Here is an 18219-nt window from a genome sequence, read left to right as displayed (position 1 = left end):
AGCATAAGATAAAATTTGACTGAATTTTTTTCCTGTTCACATTTTTTTTCCGATGTTCAGAGGTGAAGTCTCTACTGGAAATGTGAGCTTTTAAATAAGACATTAATAACTGAAAACTTCAGTGCAGCTGGACAGGATTTTTCCTTCCACAGTTGGGGGAGAAAAATCCCCAACTTCCCATTAGCATGATTTCAGATAGATTCTTACGCCAAACTGGGATAAAACTGGAGCTTCACAAAAGGTACTCAGTCTACCATGGGCATTGAAAACCACAGCTGGAATTTGAAGGTCTGGAGAGGGGGTAGCATGATAGGTATAGCAACCACCACCCTATTTGGTATTCTAGGGTATGTCTTTCTCCAAGTCTCTTGAAATTTAATTGAGTATAAATTGCATTTATCAGACAGTTATTTATCATAACCAGTTGTACAATTATTAAAGCATTCATCTGGGATGTGAACCCACATTAGACCTCATTGTCTCACAACAGCCATGTGAATCCCTTATAGCTCTTGTGAAGTTGGATGTCAACAAAGATCTATCATAGGCACTATGGTAGGACTAAGTACAGTCCTTAAGAGATTTTCAGGGATAAATAATCCTCTACCTTCCAAAAAATCTGTCAGTATTGGTAACAGAAGACAGAATAAAGATTCAGAAACTTCACTGGTTCCAGGACTTCTTAAAGAGTCTTTTGTCATTAGCCCTTTGTCATTGTCATTGACTTAATCCATACACCTGTGCCTCAGCCTCCCACTGGTGCAGGTAGCATTACAATACCTACCACTTCTGTAAATGTTTTTAACTGATAAACAGAAACTTCAAATTACTAATTTATAAGTACAACATTGCTATTTAACTTGAAGTCATTTCTAAGCCTTGCGCATTAGCTTTACAATCAAGGATGACAATGATTATAATTTCCCTGTAAACAGAAAGCTCCTGACTGCTTTGAAAGCAAAGCTTTCCATTTATGCCCTGGAAAGGAACAGCAAGCAGCAATGATGAAAAAGTTACAATAAATTCTCAGTCACCTCAATAATACAAGGTAACATCTGGTCTCATTGAATATTCACTACGTCCATTTGAGCCAGATTTTTCATTTCTAGATGTAATGGCTTTGGGAATAACTAGATATTAATTTGTTTCAAACTGAGCAGCAGCAAAATTAACAGCAGAGCACTGCTAATATTAATGAGAAGGTGCTGCCACCTGTCGCTTGCACTGCTCAGCAAGGGGAAAACAAAAGATGGTCAGGCTTAAATGTAGTTGCATTCATTTCTACTTTAATATTTTCAGGATGAAGTTTTTCCCTATTAAAATATTGGCTGCTGCAAAGACTTTCAGAAACAGCTTTAAAATCTCTTTTGCAGCTATGTCTCCTGCTAAAGCAATTCCTTGCAGGTTCCACAAGGAACATTCACAATTCAGTAGTATATTATTTTCTCAGGTACCAGCAACACAGTAGGCAAATGATGTATTTTCTTCACTCTTGAAGAGGAAGCACTGGTATTAATAATCCCTACAGCTGGTGTTTTAAAAGAACCTACAGAAGCTGAACAGAAAGTTCCCCCAGAAATTCAAGCACAGATGGGTTGCAGGTTGGTTCAGCTCACTACAAAAGAAAAAAAAAAAAAAGGCTAAACATACCAACAACCCACAAAAAAAAAAACCCACAAACAAAAAACCACCAAACAAACAACCATCCCACAACTCTCCCCACACTCTAAATATCTACAGATATCTATTCTGGCCAGCCATTGCACCTTGCAACCAGTAATGCATTTTCCTTACCATACTTATGGCTACAACTATTATCAAGTGCATGTTTGGGGAACTGATCTTCACAGAGCTTAAAGGTCAGTTTTTCAACTGTATTTAAGCACTCAGTGGCACAGACTGAGATTTACAATATTCCTAAGTACTGGAAAGAGTAATGCAGTTGTAATGCTTTTGTTACCACTCTTGGTCTCCAGGCCCTGAACCACAGAGCCTGTCTCCAGCTGAAGATGCCTCAATCCTTTAAAGATCTGACCCTTTTCACTTATCCAAGAACACATAAATATTCAGTAGCAAAGAAAAATACTCACCCCAGATCTGCCAGATGCCAGGTTAGTAGTATGATCAATGCAATATCCTTCCTTATAGATGCTTTGTAAAGAAAGTGGGGAAACTCACTTTCTTTAGGCACAGAGGAGACCGTATTTGACTGTACTCAGACATCATGGACATGATAGCAGAAAGGAACAGAAATGAAGATTTAATGGCCTCCAGACACTGACTTAACCTACTAGACCCTCAGATCTGTGTAAATAGGGAGAGGAGGCCAGCAAAGTTAGTCTTTATTTTTTTAAGCTGTACAAAATCTTTATGCATAAAGCAGATGGGGCCAGATCCTAATGTCCAAGGTCCTATCACTATGCAGGCCAGACCACACAGAAAATTTTTAAAAGTAGATTTCACAAGTAGGCATTGCAAGGTGGGAAACCCACAACTACAAGGAATTTAGTCTCTTGGCAATGAACAGACGCCAGCCACCTACCGTCCCATCCCCGCCACAGGCCAGGATCCGCAGGTTTGGCACTTTTCTGTACAGCTCCAGCCTGGCCAAGAGAGGGAAAGGGAAAAGAAAGGGAAAAAAAAAGTCAGAACAATGGTGCCGGCACTTTTTTGCATTTTGCCAAGTGACAGTTTAACCACTGCTTATTGCATTTTAGAATATTCATTATTAAGGGTGTGAGTGGAGGCAGAAAAATAAAAATAAAAAACCCTCAGTGTTACTGAAAGCCTCAGCCGTGAAGAAGCACCAGCCACTAGGGAATGGTCAGGCGCTGTGGGATCTGCAGCAGGTCCATCTTGGAGCTGTCTGGAACTGGCTTTCTAACATGGGGGCAGCTCCTGATCTCTTCTCACAGAAGCCACCGCTGCATCCCACCCCCACCCCCACTACCAAAACCTGGACACATAAACCCAATACATAGTCTATCCGCCAATCCATGCAAGCTAGACCTTTGACTGCTGTCCTGATAAGAAAAGATTTATGGTCTGCAGCACTGAAGTCTTGAGCACTTACGCATCTCTTGGCCCTTCCTGAGAGAGATCAAAGACCTGGCGTGGATTCAAATACCACATAAACATTTGGAGAACCTTGGTGCCCTGGGAAAAGAGAAAAATCAAAGGAAGGGAAGTTATTAATAGATTTATGATTACTAAAAATAATAGTGTTCATTATTCACTGTATTTGGACTGCTTTTCTTTCTTCTGTGCTTTACAAAGCAAACAAACCAGGAAAAAGAGGAACAAGAAAGTGGCATAGCAGATGACTGCTCTATAGAATAGCAACACACCAATCTGGGCAGAGTGCATATGTATACTTATAGACTAAATTTTACACCACAGATCACTAATGGTTCATAAGAACAGTCATTCAGGATCAGATCAAAGGTTCAGCTCCCACGGCAACTTATTCACCTACCTCTCACCACCTGCAACAAGAAATCTCTGTTATCACACACCACCCTCAGCCATCCATGACAGCAAGAAGTTGAACAAGCTTGTGGGTAAAGTTACCATCACATTGAACAGTGTCCTGCACAACGTCCAAGCAATGACACTGCTTTGACCTCCACCATCACCACCATGAACACTCATAACTGTAGCCCTCTACCATCTAATGAAGCAGGGGCCAACAACTCCGGGCTACAGTTGCCCCAGTGCTCCCTCACTCTGTGCAGCACGGCCAGCCCATCACTTAAAGATATAATTTCTGCCTTCTAAAACTCTTTGGTTCATATTCCAGGTACTCAATTCCCTTTCTTCATGTTCTGCCCAGACACAAAGTGGCAGGATCTTTTACTAGCAGAAGAGGCTTAAGAACCCCATGGGACCAGCTTGTACTTCAAAGTAATTCAAAAATACTTCTCAGACATAGCCTAGGAGGTGCAAGTCAGAAATTTTGGATAGCTCCCCCTTCTGAGGGATGGCTTTTCTGTCTAACACCTTCCCCTAAGTGCAGAAGCAAGAATAGTTGTCGAAGTGCCTAGGAAAGGTATGATAACAGAGAAAATAAATGTGATGTTTGTTGTAGGTATTCTCCCAGCCTCAGCTACTTGCAGTTCACAGAACTCTTGAGCCAGAGGTGGGTCCAAGACTTTAGTAATCTTCAGAGTTTCCTCTTCCAAATCTCTCCTTCAGCCCATGTACATTTTTAGCATCCACAACATCCTATGGCAAGGAGTTTCGCAGCTGAAGTACACACTGTGAGAAGGACCAAATTTTTTTCCTTTTTTTGAATCATTATTTTAGCAGTTTCATTTGATATCCTCCCTAATTCTTCTAAAAGAGGAGAAAGTGAAAAGCAGCTATGCTATTCTCCATGCACTACAGGCCTCTGTTATGTCTTACATCAATATTTTCAACTAGAGGGCTTTGTTTATCAAAAGACACTCAGATTATTTTATATTCAAAACATGGCAGAACAAATCTGCAAAACTTTCACTTGGATAGGTTTTAATTCCAAGAACCCTGAGAAAGAAGTCTGCTGCATGATCATGTTAGTCACTGAAACCTGGTTCTCTATGGTACAGTACAACACCAGTAATGATTTTTTAAAATGCCATTGGAATGTGTCATTTCACATTCACTAATTTCACTAGGCTTTCCTTGCAAAATTAAATCACTTTTTGGATAAAAGTCTAAGACTTCATTGACAATCTACATTTTCTGTGGAAAGATGAAGTCTTCTGAAAACCTCCAAACTACCATTTTAGATTCCTTTCAAGAATTTGAAGGCAGGAATACAACTGCTCAAGTATCCATCCTCCCACCAATTCCATCAAAGTGGAAAGGGCATTCAACAGCAAGAACCTCTTCTAAGGACTGCAGTTCAGTTGCGTAGAGTTCTCCCTGTTTAACTCACCAAAAACTATATTTGTTTGCAGAAACTTTTGTTAAATGACAGCTTTGTGACCTGGATCCAGATGATGTTCTTACCTGATTCCCTCCACTTTTTGGATTGACAAAAACCAGCAGTGGCTTCATGAGAGGAGAGGAGATAGGCTTTATCACAAATGGCCGACCTTTGTTATCCTGAGAAACAGAAGCAAGAAACAGCTTTAGTACAAGCTATGTATGTTTCCCTGGCATAACGTGCAGGAAACCCAACCTAGCTCTGACAAAACTACCTCAGGTACCAGAAAGAGTACAGCCAAGTTAATGGGGTGCTCAGCTGGGACTAATTTATCCAGCTGAGACAATTGAGTAAGAAGATAAGAGGGGGAAAAAAAATCACCTCAGGCCAGCACAAAACTATTTTAAAATTTTACTCAATGTTATTTCCCAAAAAAACAATTATTCACACAGTGCTAATCATGTGTCAGATAAAGTGGCATTTTTAATACGAAAAATTTTCCAGTGGAAAACAGAATGAGATAAACTATTTCATGAATTCCATCTAACAGACAAGTTGTATCAGCACTTAGTTGCAGTTGATCTGTTGTTGACTTCTTGGCCTTGCCAGCCCTCCCACCTTTGAATAAATGTCACAGGTCAAACACGACATGTCAGTAAGGAAGCTATTTGCCTCCCTACTCCCTACTCTTGCAGGATATCAGAGAGCCCACTAGTGAGGGCACTCTCCTGGGCTGTGACAGACAGATTCAAGTTTCTGGTCTGCAGTCCTCCCACCACCCAAGTGAGGTCCTTAACCAGAGAACTCTGGCTATGCAGAGGCGAGTCTCCCTCCACCTCTCCCCATGAGGCTGTTGTTCATCTATATAACTAAACCACTAAGCAAGGTCTGGAAACAAGGTCTTCTATAAGCTATGTGGTAAATCAAGCCATCAGATCATTCGTCTGTTTTCTCTTTCTCTGTGGCCCAATGTCAATTTTCACAGAAACAAAATACTTCCAATATGAGATCTCCTGGGGGAGATACCCTCGAACTGGACCAGACCTTTGCATCAGTGCACTCACCATGGATTTCTCAACCCCAGTTTCACACCCCTGCTCTGCCTAGTGGAAACCAAGGGTCTGAGCTGAGTCTCTTACATCCCAAGGGAATGCTGTTTCATTAGGCTGCTGATCCTTCTGGAGTCTGGTATGTTGCTTCTTGAAAAAATCAACTCAACAAATTTCTCATACAAGTTTTATCAAAACTGATCTCTTCTCACAACAAATTCAATAGAGTGGAATTTTCCAGTGGAAAAAATATAGCAAACATTGTAGTAAAAAAAATTTAACTTTAAAGTCTTCATTTAGATATTTAAACAAGAGGAGTTTGATTTCCAAAGCACTTGAATACTTACTTCATTGCCTCTTTTGCTGGCTTTTCTTTTAAAAGATGTTCTCTTCTTTCGCCGTGTTGAAGTCTTTAATGAGTTCTACATCAAAAGAAAAAAGAATACATGAAAAGCAAAACAAAATTTAGAAGACAGGCCCAGACAGAGCCCCTTTACGAAGCTCTTCCATGCATGTCCACTTGGAGAATGATAAGAGTATCTGGCACATGCTCGAGATTTAAATTACATGCGCTGCATGCTTTACACTTCCACACCACCGTTTATGGAGAAAGCCACACACGGAGACCAGACTGGTGCTTTGGAACTGGAAACTTTCCCACGCTGTGAGGGGGGAAGAAGATCAGATGCTCCCATAGACTCACATAACACCACATGTTGTACCTGCCAACCCTCCCAATAGGGGTAGGAGACGCCCGTTTCCCCTTCGGGGCTCCAGTCTCCTGCCCAATCAGGCTCGTCTCCTGGTATGGAGACCACCTGCATAAAGATGTAATAAAAAACATGATAAATGAGATATTTTTCATGTTTTTTTTTAAGGAAAGAAAACAACAAGTTTTAGCTCTGGCAACCATTATGACTCAACAAAACGTAGGCCACCATGGCACTGTGGAGTCAGTTCCAGCCTATCAAGAAACTTGTGTAATCATCTACTAAGGAACAAACTGAACTGATAACATTTAAGGTTTTGGGTGAGAGGGGTGTTTGTTGGGGCTTTGTTTGTTTTGTTTTTAAATAACAATATCACTTAACTACACAGGGGGAAAAGCCCCCAAAAACTGCATATATTTTTGCAGAACCTATTAAAATAGAAGTTACATCAAAGCTATTCTCTAGGCTGGCAGTAGCCTGCTCAGTGGTACTGAACCAAAAGGTGTTCTGGTGTGATAAGAATAGTCCAAATAAGGGAATTTTATTTTATTTTTTAATAATTTTAATTCAGTAACTGAAATCATACCTGCAGGAAATCTTAACCATTTCTATATGATTGAAATTTTGTATTATAGGAAATCCTGTAAATATTTTCTCAGTATTTCAACTTCTAAGTCTAGCTACCACCAGGAAATAAAGTAGCACAGGGAATGAGATGAAAGTTTATTCAGGTTTTTTTTCTGGCTTCAAGAGGGGAAGCAAGATCCACTCAGGTCATCCAAAAGTTCATTTCGGTCCTGACCTTATTCAAGAGTGTGCCACTAATGAGAAAAATTCAATGACCAGTAATCATCTCTTCTGTAAGCAGCGATGTCTCTCTTTAATCCTGCATGCTAGCCAGCATTAACAAGAATAGCTACTAGATTCTGTTTAATACCTAATAACCACTTCCAGAATTTCAAGACTTCAGTACAACATACCAGATATGGAAGTTAATATTTCCGCATCTCTGAGAAGTTATGAAAAACTAACAGTCGTCTAACTCAGTTCCCTAAATACACTGTCCTTTTTCACCCAGACCAAGAGAAGCCTGCTGTAGAGTGCAAGGTCCCAAACTTTTTGTCATCCGCCAACGTTCCTTGTGGACCAGGATATAGTCATGCCTTCTTGCTTACTGAAAATACTGAAGACAAGACGGCTCTATGAAGCAATTACAGGACATTTGCCTTTTTAGAAAATATTTTAAGAGACCATCTAAACGAGTGTTCATACTTTTCCCTACTTTGATATAAAGAGGCCTTGAAAGCATCATAAACCACAAAGACTGCATTGACTATGGAAGTGCATTGGCAATATCATCTGCATGGTCTTTCATTGCCCTACCTCAGTAGTCAGATTAACTGTAGATAAGAGTCTTTACGTCAACATAAAGGTACAGGACATGACTCTCAAAGCTGCCTCTCACAGAAGCCTTAGCCTGGTTTTCCCAGCCAATCTCCACTGAAGAAGTCTTCCTGGAGCTGGGCGAAACACAGGACAGAGAGAAGAAATCTAGTCTATCTGCAGTCTTGCCAGTCTCCTGAAAGGTCACGAACATATCAAGCCTTCTCCCTGTGCTTCAGTCTCTCTGGGTGCAAAATTCAAAATATTGATCCTGTTGGTAAAGTGCACCAAATTGTGCTGGCAAATAGTCGTCTATAAATCAAAATAGGTATACTAGGCAAGTAACTTAACTGTACTTCTGGAATTAAAGCTGTACTTGCTTTTCTACCTCCACGGTAGATGGACCTAAGCCCAGTGAAATTCTTCTGGAAAGGGCAAAGACAGTTAGTAAAATCCTGAATCTTTTAAAAAATAACTTAAATAAGGTTTAAATGTAGTTGTCATTAAATCCCATTATAATATATCTCTTTTCTTGCCTATGGGTGGAGTGGGAAGAGGCATCCAGCTATATCAGGGAAACAGTTTTAGTTTAAGCCTCCATTCATTATTAAAACTTTTTTTCTTTTCCACACTCAAATAGGCAATAAAATATTCCAATTCACAAGTATGTTATTTCAATTTTTTAAAAACATGCCTACACCTATATTGTTAAGAGAACCTAAAGCTTTGCTATAATGATTGCAACTGCATGTCCATAGCAGATGAAAGGCAAAAAAGCTGCTTAAACATACATAGGTTCTCTTTGCTAACATGCAGAAGAATAACAGCCAATAGTAATCATCAGTCTTTGCACATTAAACTGAAGAAATGGGTGCATACTACCTTGTCCACATAACAAGGTGATGAATATTTTATAAACATATAACGTTTTTCAGTGAAGTACCTGATAGCAAAGCATGCCTTTAAATGGGCACCATATGTAAATCCTAACTTGCCTCTAAAGAGGGAACCTCCTTTGTGGATGTCAGTTTGGCCATCTTAAAGAGAGATTTTTGGTATTATTTTATGGTCACGATAGTTCTAAACAAGCTTAGCTAGATGAACAGAAGAATTGGAGTCCTTTTTGTGTGGTGTTGGGTGGTGTGAGGGCCACAGACTATCTCAAGCAAATCATATGGACCCTTTCAACCTTTTAATTTACAACATTTCAGCCTTTATTTTCAAAGGCTTTTAGCACACTGGGCTTCAAATGACTTAAATAATGAAGAGCCTCTGGGAAGGCCAATCTTGACCATCTTCTGGTTGTTCACAAACCACAACCAGACAAGCCAGCTGCACTCAGCAGTTGAGGAAATAAAGAAATAAACCCAGAAGTATAAATATTCACTAGCACTTTTTCAAGGTCTTCAAAGAAGAAAAAGAAAACACCATGTTTACTCACCTCGAACAGAAAACACCCTTTGAATTTTACAAATACTGCCCTTGCCTTCCCAAACAGAAGGCAGGCTGAATCAGCCAGATTCTCCTTATTATCTACTTTTCTCCCACAGCATAATCATAGCAAGTCTTTTCCTAGAAGTAATGCCTCTTGGGCTACCAAACCTCACCTATAACAAAATACCACCAGTCAACATGGGTGACCTGCTTTAACAAACTAGGAGATGTACTGATTTGAACCCCAGGAAACCAGAGCTGGTATCAAAGTGCTGCTAACACAGTACAGAAACACTAGAAGTCAGTAAAATTACAGAAGTGGCTCACATTATGAACAACATGTAATAGATACTGGGAGTTTTCCATTCATGTAAATGGGTCATTACATACCGGGCTACCACCAATCCCAAAGCTATTTGAACCATTCTGAATATTCTCCATCTTGCAAACAATTACTTTCAAGAATTGAAAGCTCCCCATTTACAAAGTAGGTTATCAGCAATTTGTCTTTAACCAATTACACCATAAAGTTTTATTACCACAATATTTCTGGTAATCAGAGGGAGAGCGTTCTCTTTTTCCAAGCACAATATTTGAAAGGTGGTGGCCCACATTGTACAAACTAAGCATGGAAAACCATTTTTATAGCAACAAAAAGAGAAATAAAAATTACAAATAAGGGCAAGGTTTTGCTACAAAAAGCCATCTTATTTGCTTAAAAGAAACAATCAGCAAACATGATGAAGGCATCACTAAAATCAATTTCATATGAATAGGGAGTTCAGATCAGGAGTTGCCTGTGACCAATGTAAGGAGTTAGAGCTGAGGAAATAATTTACAGCAAAAAGGCTTCTAGCCAAATTTATTCTGATTGTGGAATATGTGAAAAAAAGTCTGTTGGCTGCCCACTTATTTACTACCTGAACTAACAAAAATTACTGAATATTTTGTTTGTATACTGTCAATTGAACACATTCAATATTTGACAGTGTTTACCAAACGTGCATATCGGGTGAAGAGGGTCATAATACACAGAAGTAGAGCTGGCCAGAAACAGCAGGAGGGGAGAAAATATGTCAAAAAAAAAAAAAAGGAAATAAAAGAAAACAAGACTTCTGCCAAAAATATGAAAACACATATGATAGATACACCAGTATTTTCTAGAGCAATAAGGATATGTTGCCCAGACCTAACAATGCAATGGGTGCTGTTAAGAAGTTTCATGGAAATATGCCCATTGTCTGTGCTAAATATCATTTTCATCTATCTAATCACAGAGTGGCAGGGATTGGAAGGGACCTCTGGAGATCATCTCATCCAAGCCCCTTGCTTGAGCAGGCACACCTAGAGCAGGGGGCACTGGAACGCGTCCAGGTGGGTTTTGAAGGAAACTCCACAACCTCCCTGGGAAGCCTGTTCCACTGCTCTGGCACCCTCACAGGAAAGAAGTTTTTCCTCATGTTTAAGTGGAACTTCCTGTGCTCCAATTTGTGCCCATTGCCCCTTGTCCTGTCACTGGGCATCACTGAAAAGAGTCCAGTCCCATCCTCTTGACACCTGCCCTTCAGAAATTTATAAGTATTTATAAGATCCCCCCTCAGTCTTCTCTTCTCCAGGCTGAACAAACCCAAGTCTCTCAGCCTTTCCTCATAAGGAAGGTGCTCTACTCCTCTGATCATCTTCAAAGCTCTCTGCTGGACTTGCTTAGGCAGTTCCCTGTCTTTCTTAAATTGGGGTGCCCAAAACTGGACACAGTACTCCCAATGTGGTCTCACTAGGGCAGAGTACAGGGGGAGGATAACCTCTCTCGATCTGCTGGCCACACTCCTTTTTATGCACCCAAGGATACCGTTGGCCTTCTTGACCACAAGGGCATGTTGCTGGCTCATGGCCAACCTGCTGTCCACCAGCACTCCCAGGTCCTGCTCAATGGAGCCGCTTTCCAGCAGGTCAGCCCCCAACATGTACTGGTTCATGGGGTTGTTCTTCCCCAGGTGCAGGCCCTTACACTTGCTTTTGTTGAATTTCATGAAGTTCCCCTCAGCCCAGCTCTCCAGCCTGTCCAGGCCTCGCTGAATGGCAGCACAGCCTTCTGGTGTATCAGCCACTCCTCCCAGCTTGGCGTCATCAGCAAACTTGCTGAGGTTACACTTTATCCCATTGTCCAGGTCATTAATGAATATCTTGAACAAAACTGGATCCAGCACAGACCTCTGGGGAACACTGCTATTTATGGGCCTCCAACCAACTCTGCCCTGTTGATCATGACCCTCTGAGCTCTGTTGTTTGTTCATCCAGTTCACAATACACCTCACTGTCCTCTCATCTAACCCACACTTCCCTAGCTTGCCTATGAGGATGCTATGGGAGACAGTGTCAAACGCCTTACTGAAGTCAAGATAGACAACATCCACTGCTCTCCCTTTGTCTACCCAGCCAGTCTCGCTGTCATAGAAAGCTATCAGGTTCATCAAGCATCATCTTCCCTTGGTGAATCCATGTTGACTATTTCTGATAACCTTCTTGTCCTCTACATGCCTGGAGATGACCTCCAGTATGAACTGCTGTACCACCTTTCCAGGGATTGAGGTTAGGCTGACTGGTCGACTGGTCTATAGTTTCCTGGGTCCTCCTTCTTGCCCTTTTTAAAACTGGAGTGACATTTACTTTCCTCCAGTCCTCAGGCACCTCTCCTGTGCTCCACAACCTTTCAAAGGTGATGGAGAGTGGCTCAGCAAGAACATCTGCCAGCTCCCTCAGCACTCGTGGGTGCGTCCCACTGGGGTCCATGGATTTGAGGATCCAGTTTGCATAGGTGATAATCTCTGACCCAATCCTTCTCAACTGATGGTAAGTCTTCTTTTCTCCAGATTTTTTTCTCTCTCTTCTGGGGGCTAAGATGACTGAGGACCAGCCTTAGCAGTAAAGACTGAAGCAAAGAAGGCCTTCAGTAACTCCTTCTCTGCATCCTGCGTCACCAGGGCCCCTTCCTTGTTCAGCAGTGGGCCCACTGTATCCCCAGTCTTCCTTTTACTGCTGATGTATTTAAAGAAGCCCTTCTTGTTATCTTTGACATCCCTACCAGATTTAGTTCCAAGTGGGTGTTGGCCTTCCTCATTGCGTCTCTGCACACCCTAACAACATTCCTATATTCCTCCCAAGTGGCCAGTCCCTTTTTCCACATACCGTGAACCTCCCTCTTCTATTTGAGTTTCTCTAGAAGCTCTTTGCTCATCCATGTGGGCCTCCAGGCTCCTCTGCCTGACTTCTTCCTCATAGGGATGAACCGATCTTGAGCTCAGAGGAAGTGGTCCTTGAATACTGTCCAGTTCTCTTGGATCTCCCCTGCCTTCTAAAGTCCTAACCCATGGGATTCCTCCAAGCAGGTCTTTGAAGAGGTCAAAATTGTCTCTCTTGAGGTCCAAGGTTGTATTCTGACTTGTTGCCCTGCTTGTACCATGCAGGATCCTGAACTGCACCATCTCATGGTCACTGTAGCCAAGACTACCTCCAACTCTCATACCCTCAACCAGCCCTTCCTTGTTTGTTAGGATAACTACTGACCTCAGACTTCATGGACTTGAGATGTGATGGAGAGAAAACATTGGATCGAAGTACTTCCTCTCCACTCATGACTCAGGCGCACAAAGCTAACATTTTCTTAAAGTGTAATATTTTAAACCTTTTTTTAAAAGCTTTTTCCCTATGAATTACAAGTAACTGGATCAGATTTATTTTTTCATTTGAACTTTTCTGAAAAACTAATGGACAAGAAAGAAAAGTCTCTAAAAATATTGTAAGGAAGCTACCTTGCTTTTACCAAATGCTAGATCAAAAGAAAATTACAAGTGATGATTTTTTTAATAAAAGTTAAATTAAATCAGAATTAAAAATATTGAAGAAAGGCTTCTTTTAGTAAGGTCGCAGAGGCATGGATATATTTATCTTTATTAATGTATTTTCTTTTTATTAAAATTTAATATTCTTTTCCTGATTTTTGTGAAGAGAATAGTGACTGCAGTGTATTGCCAGCTCACAAGAAGGGGTTCTGGTAAGCCACAAAATGATACAACAAATTCAATAATCTTTCTTTTTTTCTAAAAAAATATACTCAAAAACATACAAAAGGGGGTTTGGTTTTGTGGTTTGTTTTTTTTTTTAAAGAAAGTGGTGATTTAAAACAATTTGAATGATAAATAAATTTGAAATGTGCTGGGTAAAAAGAGATTTCATTTCCTTATCAGACCTAGGAGGAGGGTATCACCTCCGGCCACAGGAAGCTAGGGCTCAGATTGATTATCTCCCTTCTGTCATGTGTATGGGGTTAGCTGCAGTGAAACGGTTAGAGTATGAGATACCCAAAGACCCTGGCAGTACCCAGTTTCCGGGTCTGGACTGCAATAGTTCGGAAGTCCTTCCTAGTGGTTCCCAGCCCACGTACCTCTACCTCATGGATCCACCTCCAGGCCACGAACCCTTAAAGTTACCAATTCTGTGGCTAATGCCCAAAGCAGAGTTTCCAGGCAGTCTGTTGTGATGCCCAGGAACCAAAAGACTTAAGACTAACGGGCCATACGGTCTCTTTAAGGACACAGAAAAGGAGCCAGCTTTGTTTTTGTGCCAAATACCACACAGGTGCTTAAAATTAGCCAGGAAGATTAAGTCCCTGCCAAGGACTCTTCAACAAGAGAGGAAAAAAGACTTCTCTGGTAGAGGCTGGAATAAGACTAACAGCAAAAGAAGAGTGTGAGAAAAATACAAATGCCAAAAAAACACTTTTTTCTCTCAGAGGAGAGGTGGCTAGGGGCCTTGCCTGTTCTGGATCTAAATAAGAAACAGTGGTTGCTTCAACTGACTTTTTGATTACTTCCCCCACCGCCCCTGGCCTTGCCTTTAATATCCAGCTTGTTAGAAGTGCTACTTGAGCACAGATCTGACAGTTGTATCTCTAGACTATAACTAAAGACTGAGCAGTATCCCAGCTCAGACCTTTTTTCCAGTTCCATAGGACTATTTGTGTCTTAGTGCCTTGCCTACAGCCTGAACTTCTCTGCTTCTTGTTGCCAACCAGGAAGGACACAGAGCCAGAAAGCCCTGGGTCATTTGCCAAGGATGGACACACTAATATAAGAACTGCACATCGCTGCTTGATAAAACCAGCATTCCTATCAATGGAGGAAAATTACGAGAAAAAAAGAGTGAGAAGTTCCAATATCCCAGACACCATTCATTTCAGGGGGGCGAAAAAAGACCACACCAAAAACAATACCCCTACACACACCCCAACAAAAACCCAACACTTATCAGTACTTCTGAAATAAAACTTTTACCAGAATTTCTGGCTCCCTAATACATTCAATGTGTGTTCGTCTGTTTCTTTCATCTTTCAGTTCAATCTGGGGTGAAAACAGACTTTCAAAGAACAAAATACTTCTCACATGACGGGAATCCCCTTTTCATTTTTGGCCAGCTCTCTTTTGGATACCTTCTCTCTCTATTATGTTCACCACAAGACAGTAGCCTGTCTAAAACATATCACATCCATTACAAAAGCTTCAAATAAATGTTTGGGAACAATTTTTCCCTATATTTGCTCAGCTCTATTTAATGAAACATGCTTGACTGCCTACAACACAGGGGATTTCTTGCAGAATGCTCGCTGAAATCAGTTAGAGGAACAAACCTGAGCTGGATTTGCTCAGAACAGAAGTCATGTGTGTTGCTAGTCATCCCAAACAGGGAAACCTACTGAAGGGCTGGATGGAGGGGTGGGAGGATACAGGTTCATAATCACTATGGATGTATGCTGGGCTTCAGGGATAGAGACAGTGTTGAACGAGCATGCCTTAGTGAAGGAGTACTCAGCGGCAAAGCCAGGCTGGCCCTGCGCAGCCATACAGCTTCAGAAACAGACATCAGCATGCAGTTACCTGAGGTTTCTTCACCTTAATGATCCAGGTGGGAGGCACAATGACAGCAGCGTGAGCCCCCAGGGAACACGGCTCTTCAATGTGGTGTAGCATGAAACAGGTGACTTTATTATGAAACTAGAAGAGAGGAAAAGCGTAGAGTCAATAAGGATGCCAAAAAAGACAAAGAGGAAGCATAGAGAAGAGGGTGATGGTACAAAAAGTGGAGCAATGTGCTCAACTCCACCATCTTCGAGTCCTTCAAACCACGGAGTTCTAGGGACATATAACTAAAGATCATCTTCCCTAGTCATGCTTGCATTTAAAAAAAAGGAAAAAACCACCCAAAAATACCCTGAAACCCCACTAAACCCCCCCAAAAAATCTAATCACACCTACTTAAACACAGGTCACAGAATGAAGACTACAACCTAGTCTGATGGGTCTGTGTGTATTAAGAGCCCTTTGGCACTCTGAACTAGCAGCAGCAGGGCATTGATGGAAGATGGCCAGCAATCTCTTGCTCCACAATGACTCTTTTCCTATAGGACTCATGTCAGCCAGGTGCAGTTATGGTATCTCTGGGCAAAAGGAACAGAAATGGCAAAACTGGGGGTGATTCACAGAGAGGGACCCCTGAGAACCAGGAGAAATTAGATTTCTTGCAGTGCAGCCAACTCAATGATGCTGCTACCAGTCTCCCAGGTATTGTTCACTTACCGCCAGCTTGCACCAGGAACAGCTGATGGCCACGATCTCTTTACTATGGAAGGAGAATTTCTGCTGAAAGCCCTAGAATAAGCAGGAAAAAATGATTAAATTGCTCCTGACTACAAGAAAATTTACACCTTTAACTCTTGCCAGGTAACTGTGCTAGGCTAAGTTAGTTCATTGCAGTCAGATACATTGGTTCAGCCTCAAAGTTCTGAGATATGTGGGGGTGGAGGAATAAAATAATGACAGGTTGCAGAGAAGGTTCTTCAACTAGGGCATTTTCACACACATGTTTTAAAGACACTTCTCCAAAATTTTATGCTTTTCCTTAATTTTGTAGTTAAAAAGAAAGGAGAGAAGGAATGCCTATTTAAATGAATGTCTACAGACCTGAATAAGATTCAGATTTTTCAGTTGAACAGAACATTCTCACTATAGTCGTCTTTGCTCTAAATATAAGAATTTTAATTTTCTTTTTTGTTGTTGTTGTTTGTATTTAAAACAAACAAAAAAAACCCAGAGTGGAATCAACTACAATGTCTGTGTGGAAATGTTCTTATTGGGAAACTGTTTATTGTTTTATTGAGCTGACTCAGATCAAGATCTTTTTAGTAAGTTCCAAAAACGAAGATAGTCTGATTCAAACCAAAGAGCTATAAAAGAAAATATTTCTTTATAGTTTTAAAGAGAAAAGAACACACCATTACCAGCAAATATGAGATTTTATTCTCCCACAGAATAGTTTAATTTTTGTAGAATGCAATTTCAGCAGAATTTTCTCTAAATTCTGAGGCTGGAAGAGACCATTGGGTCATATACATCCTTCTTGCATATAACAGGCAACAAATGGTAATTGGAGTTTAACTGAACACAAATTTTCAGGCTTTAAGCTTATTTTAGCAAGAGAAAAAGTTGATTTGGGTTAATGGCTGCAGAGATAAACTGTTCAATGGGCTTCTGGACTCTTTATCTGTCACCTTCACTGCTTAGATTTATTTGAGATTTGCAGTTTCTAGATCCTTTATGCCTTGGCTTCTATGAAGCCTCTCTAGTACATTAAGTAGCCCATCACCATGCAGAGTTTTCCAATTGAAAGTCTCTTTACTAGTTCATGAATTTGGGGGCCAGTTTTCTTTTGGGCAAGCTGAGTTTTACTTAAATCTCCTACCTGTTGGGCAATGCCCAGGACCCAGTGCAAAGAGTGATAATAATCAGATTTAGTAATATCTAACAGGGCATTTCCTCAAAGCTTCTATAATTAAGTCCTCCTTATCCTAGTTGCTGTGGAAATGAACAGGAAGATGGATACCTGCAGGAAAAATGAGCCTGTTAGTGCTCAGCGCACTGACAGTGTTAAGCACACCAAGAAGGAAAATTAAATGAACAACCAAAAACCCATCCAGAGATGCACCAATCTTGTTTAAGTAAGGGGTTGAGCTACAATCTGTCCATATGTGGTAGCTGATGATAACTCTATTAATACGCTGAAGAAGAGATGCAGAAGAGCCATGCTGAACGCTGAAGAGCCATGTAAAAGTGCACATTGCAGCTACTTCTTCAGGTGTCCTCAGCATATATTCAAACCAGCTTGCCAGATGGACCACACCACCAGCTAAGGCCTGCTCCTAAAGAGGTTTGTGTCACCTCTGCCTAGATTTTTTTTAATCCTTCCTCTCATACCTCAGGTTTTACATTCAGCAAAATTAAAAGAGTAGATTCTTCATAATGATGGCAATCTGGCATACTCGGGTTTAGCCATTGAGCGTGGTCAAATGGCTTCACAAAGACAAGCTGGACAGCTGCTTCTGGCTGGGTAGATCTAGTCTGCCATTCAGTGTGGGCACAAGAAGAAACAGAGGGACAGTACAATGATATGAGCGCTGGAACTAAGGCTTCTTAATGTTTTTCACAAATCTTACTCTTTCTTGTCCCAAAATATATTAAAAAAAATATTTCAGCCCCTCATGGGCATGAAATATTTTGTTTTGTTCAGCTTCATAACAAGCAGGGGAGAAATTCTTCTCTCCCCAAATCTCCACTAATAAAACCTAAAATTCAGTACATTAATTCCACAGCCCATCAGTGGTGTATTTTAAACATATGGACTGAGC

The 18219-nt window shown here is 40.9% G+C and overlaps 1 protein-coding gene across 3 annotated transcripts in view; it reads right to left on the bottom strand.

Annotated features, from left to right (window-relative positions):
- The window catches only part of DGKI (diacylglycerol kinase iota), a 146405-nt gene that overhangs the window by 105262 nt on the left and 22924 nt on the right, over nt 1-18219 (bottom strand). The window contains exons 6-12 of one of the 3 annotated variants that reach the window (XM_064457441.1): nt 16115-16186; nt 15416-15532; nt 6681-6776; nt 6306-6380; nt 4993-5088; nt 3074-3156; nt 2543-2603 (exon numbers count right to left, since the gene is read on the bottom strand). In XM_064457441.1, coding sequence (XP_064313511.1) covers nt 2543-2603; nt 3074-3156; nt 4993-5088; nt 6306-6380; nt 6681-6776; nt 15416-15532; nt 16115-16186 — 600 coding nt within the window. The remainder of the gene's footprint in view (nt 1-2542; nt 2604-3073; nt 3157-4992; nt 5089-6305; nt 6381-6680; nt 6777-15415; nt 15533-16114; nt 16187-18219) is intronic. The other 2 variants (XM_064457423.1, XM_064457432.1) reach the window with 2 other exon arrangements.

The sequence above is a fragment of the Phalacrocorax carbo genome, chromosome 1 (genome assembly GCF_963921805.1).
Source record: "Phalacrocorax carbo chromosome 1, bPhaCar2.1, whole genome shotgun sequence".
NCBI classification, from domain to species: domain Eukaryota; kingdom Metazoa; phylum Chordata; class Aves; order Suliformes; family Phalacrocoracidae; genus Phalacrocorax; species Phalacrocorax carbo.
Note: the sequence above shows the minus strand (reverse complement) of the source record. Positions and strands in the feature narration are given on the sequence as shown.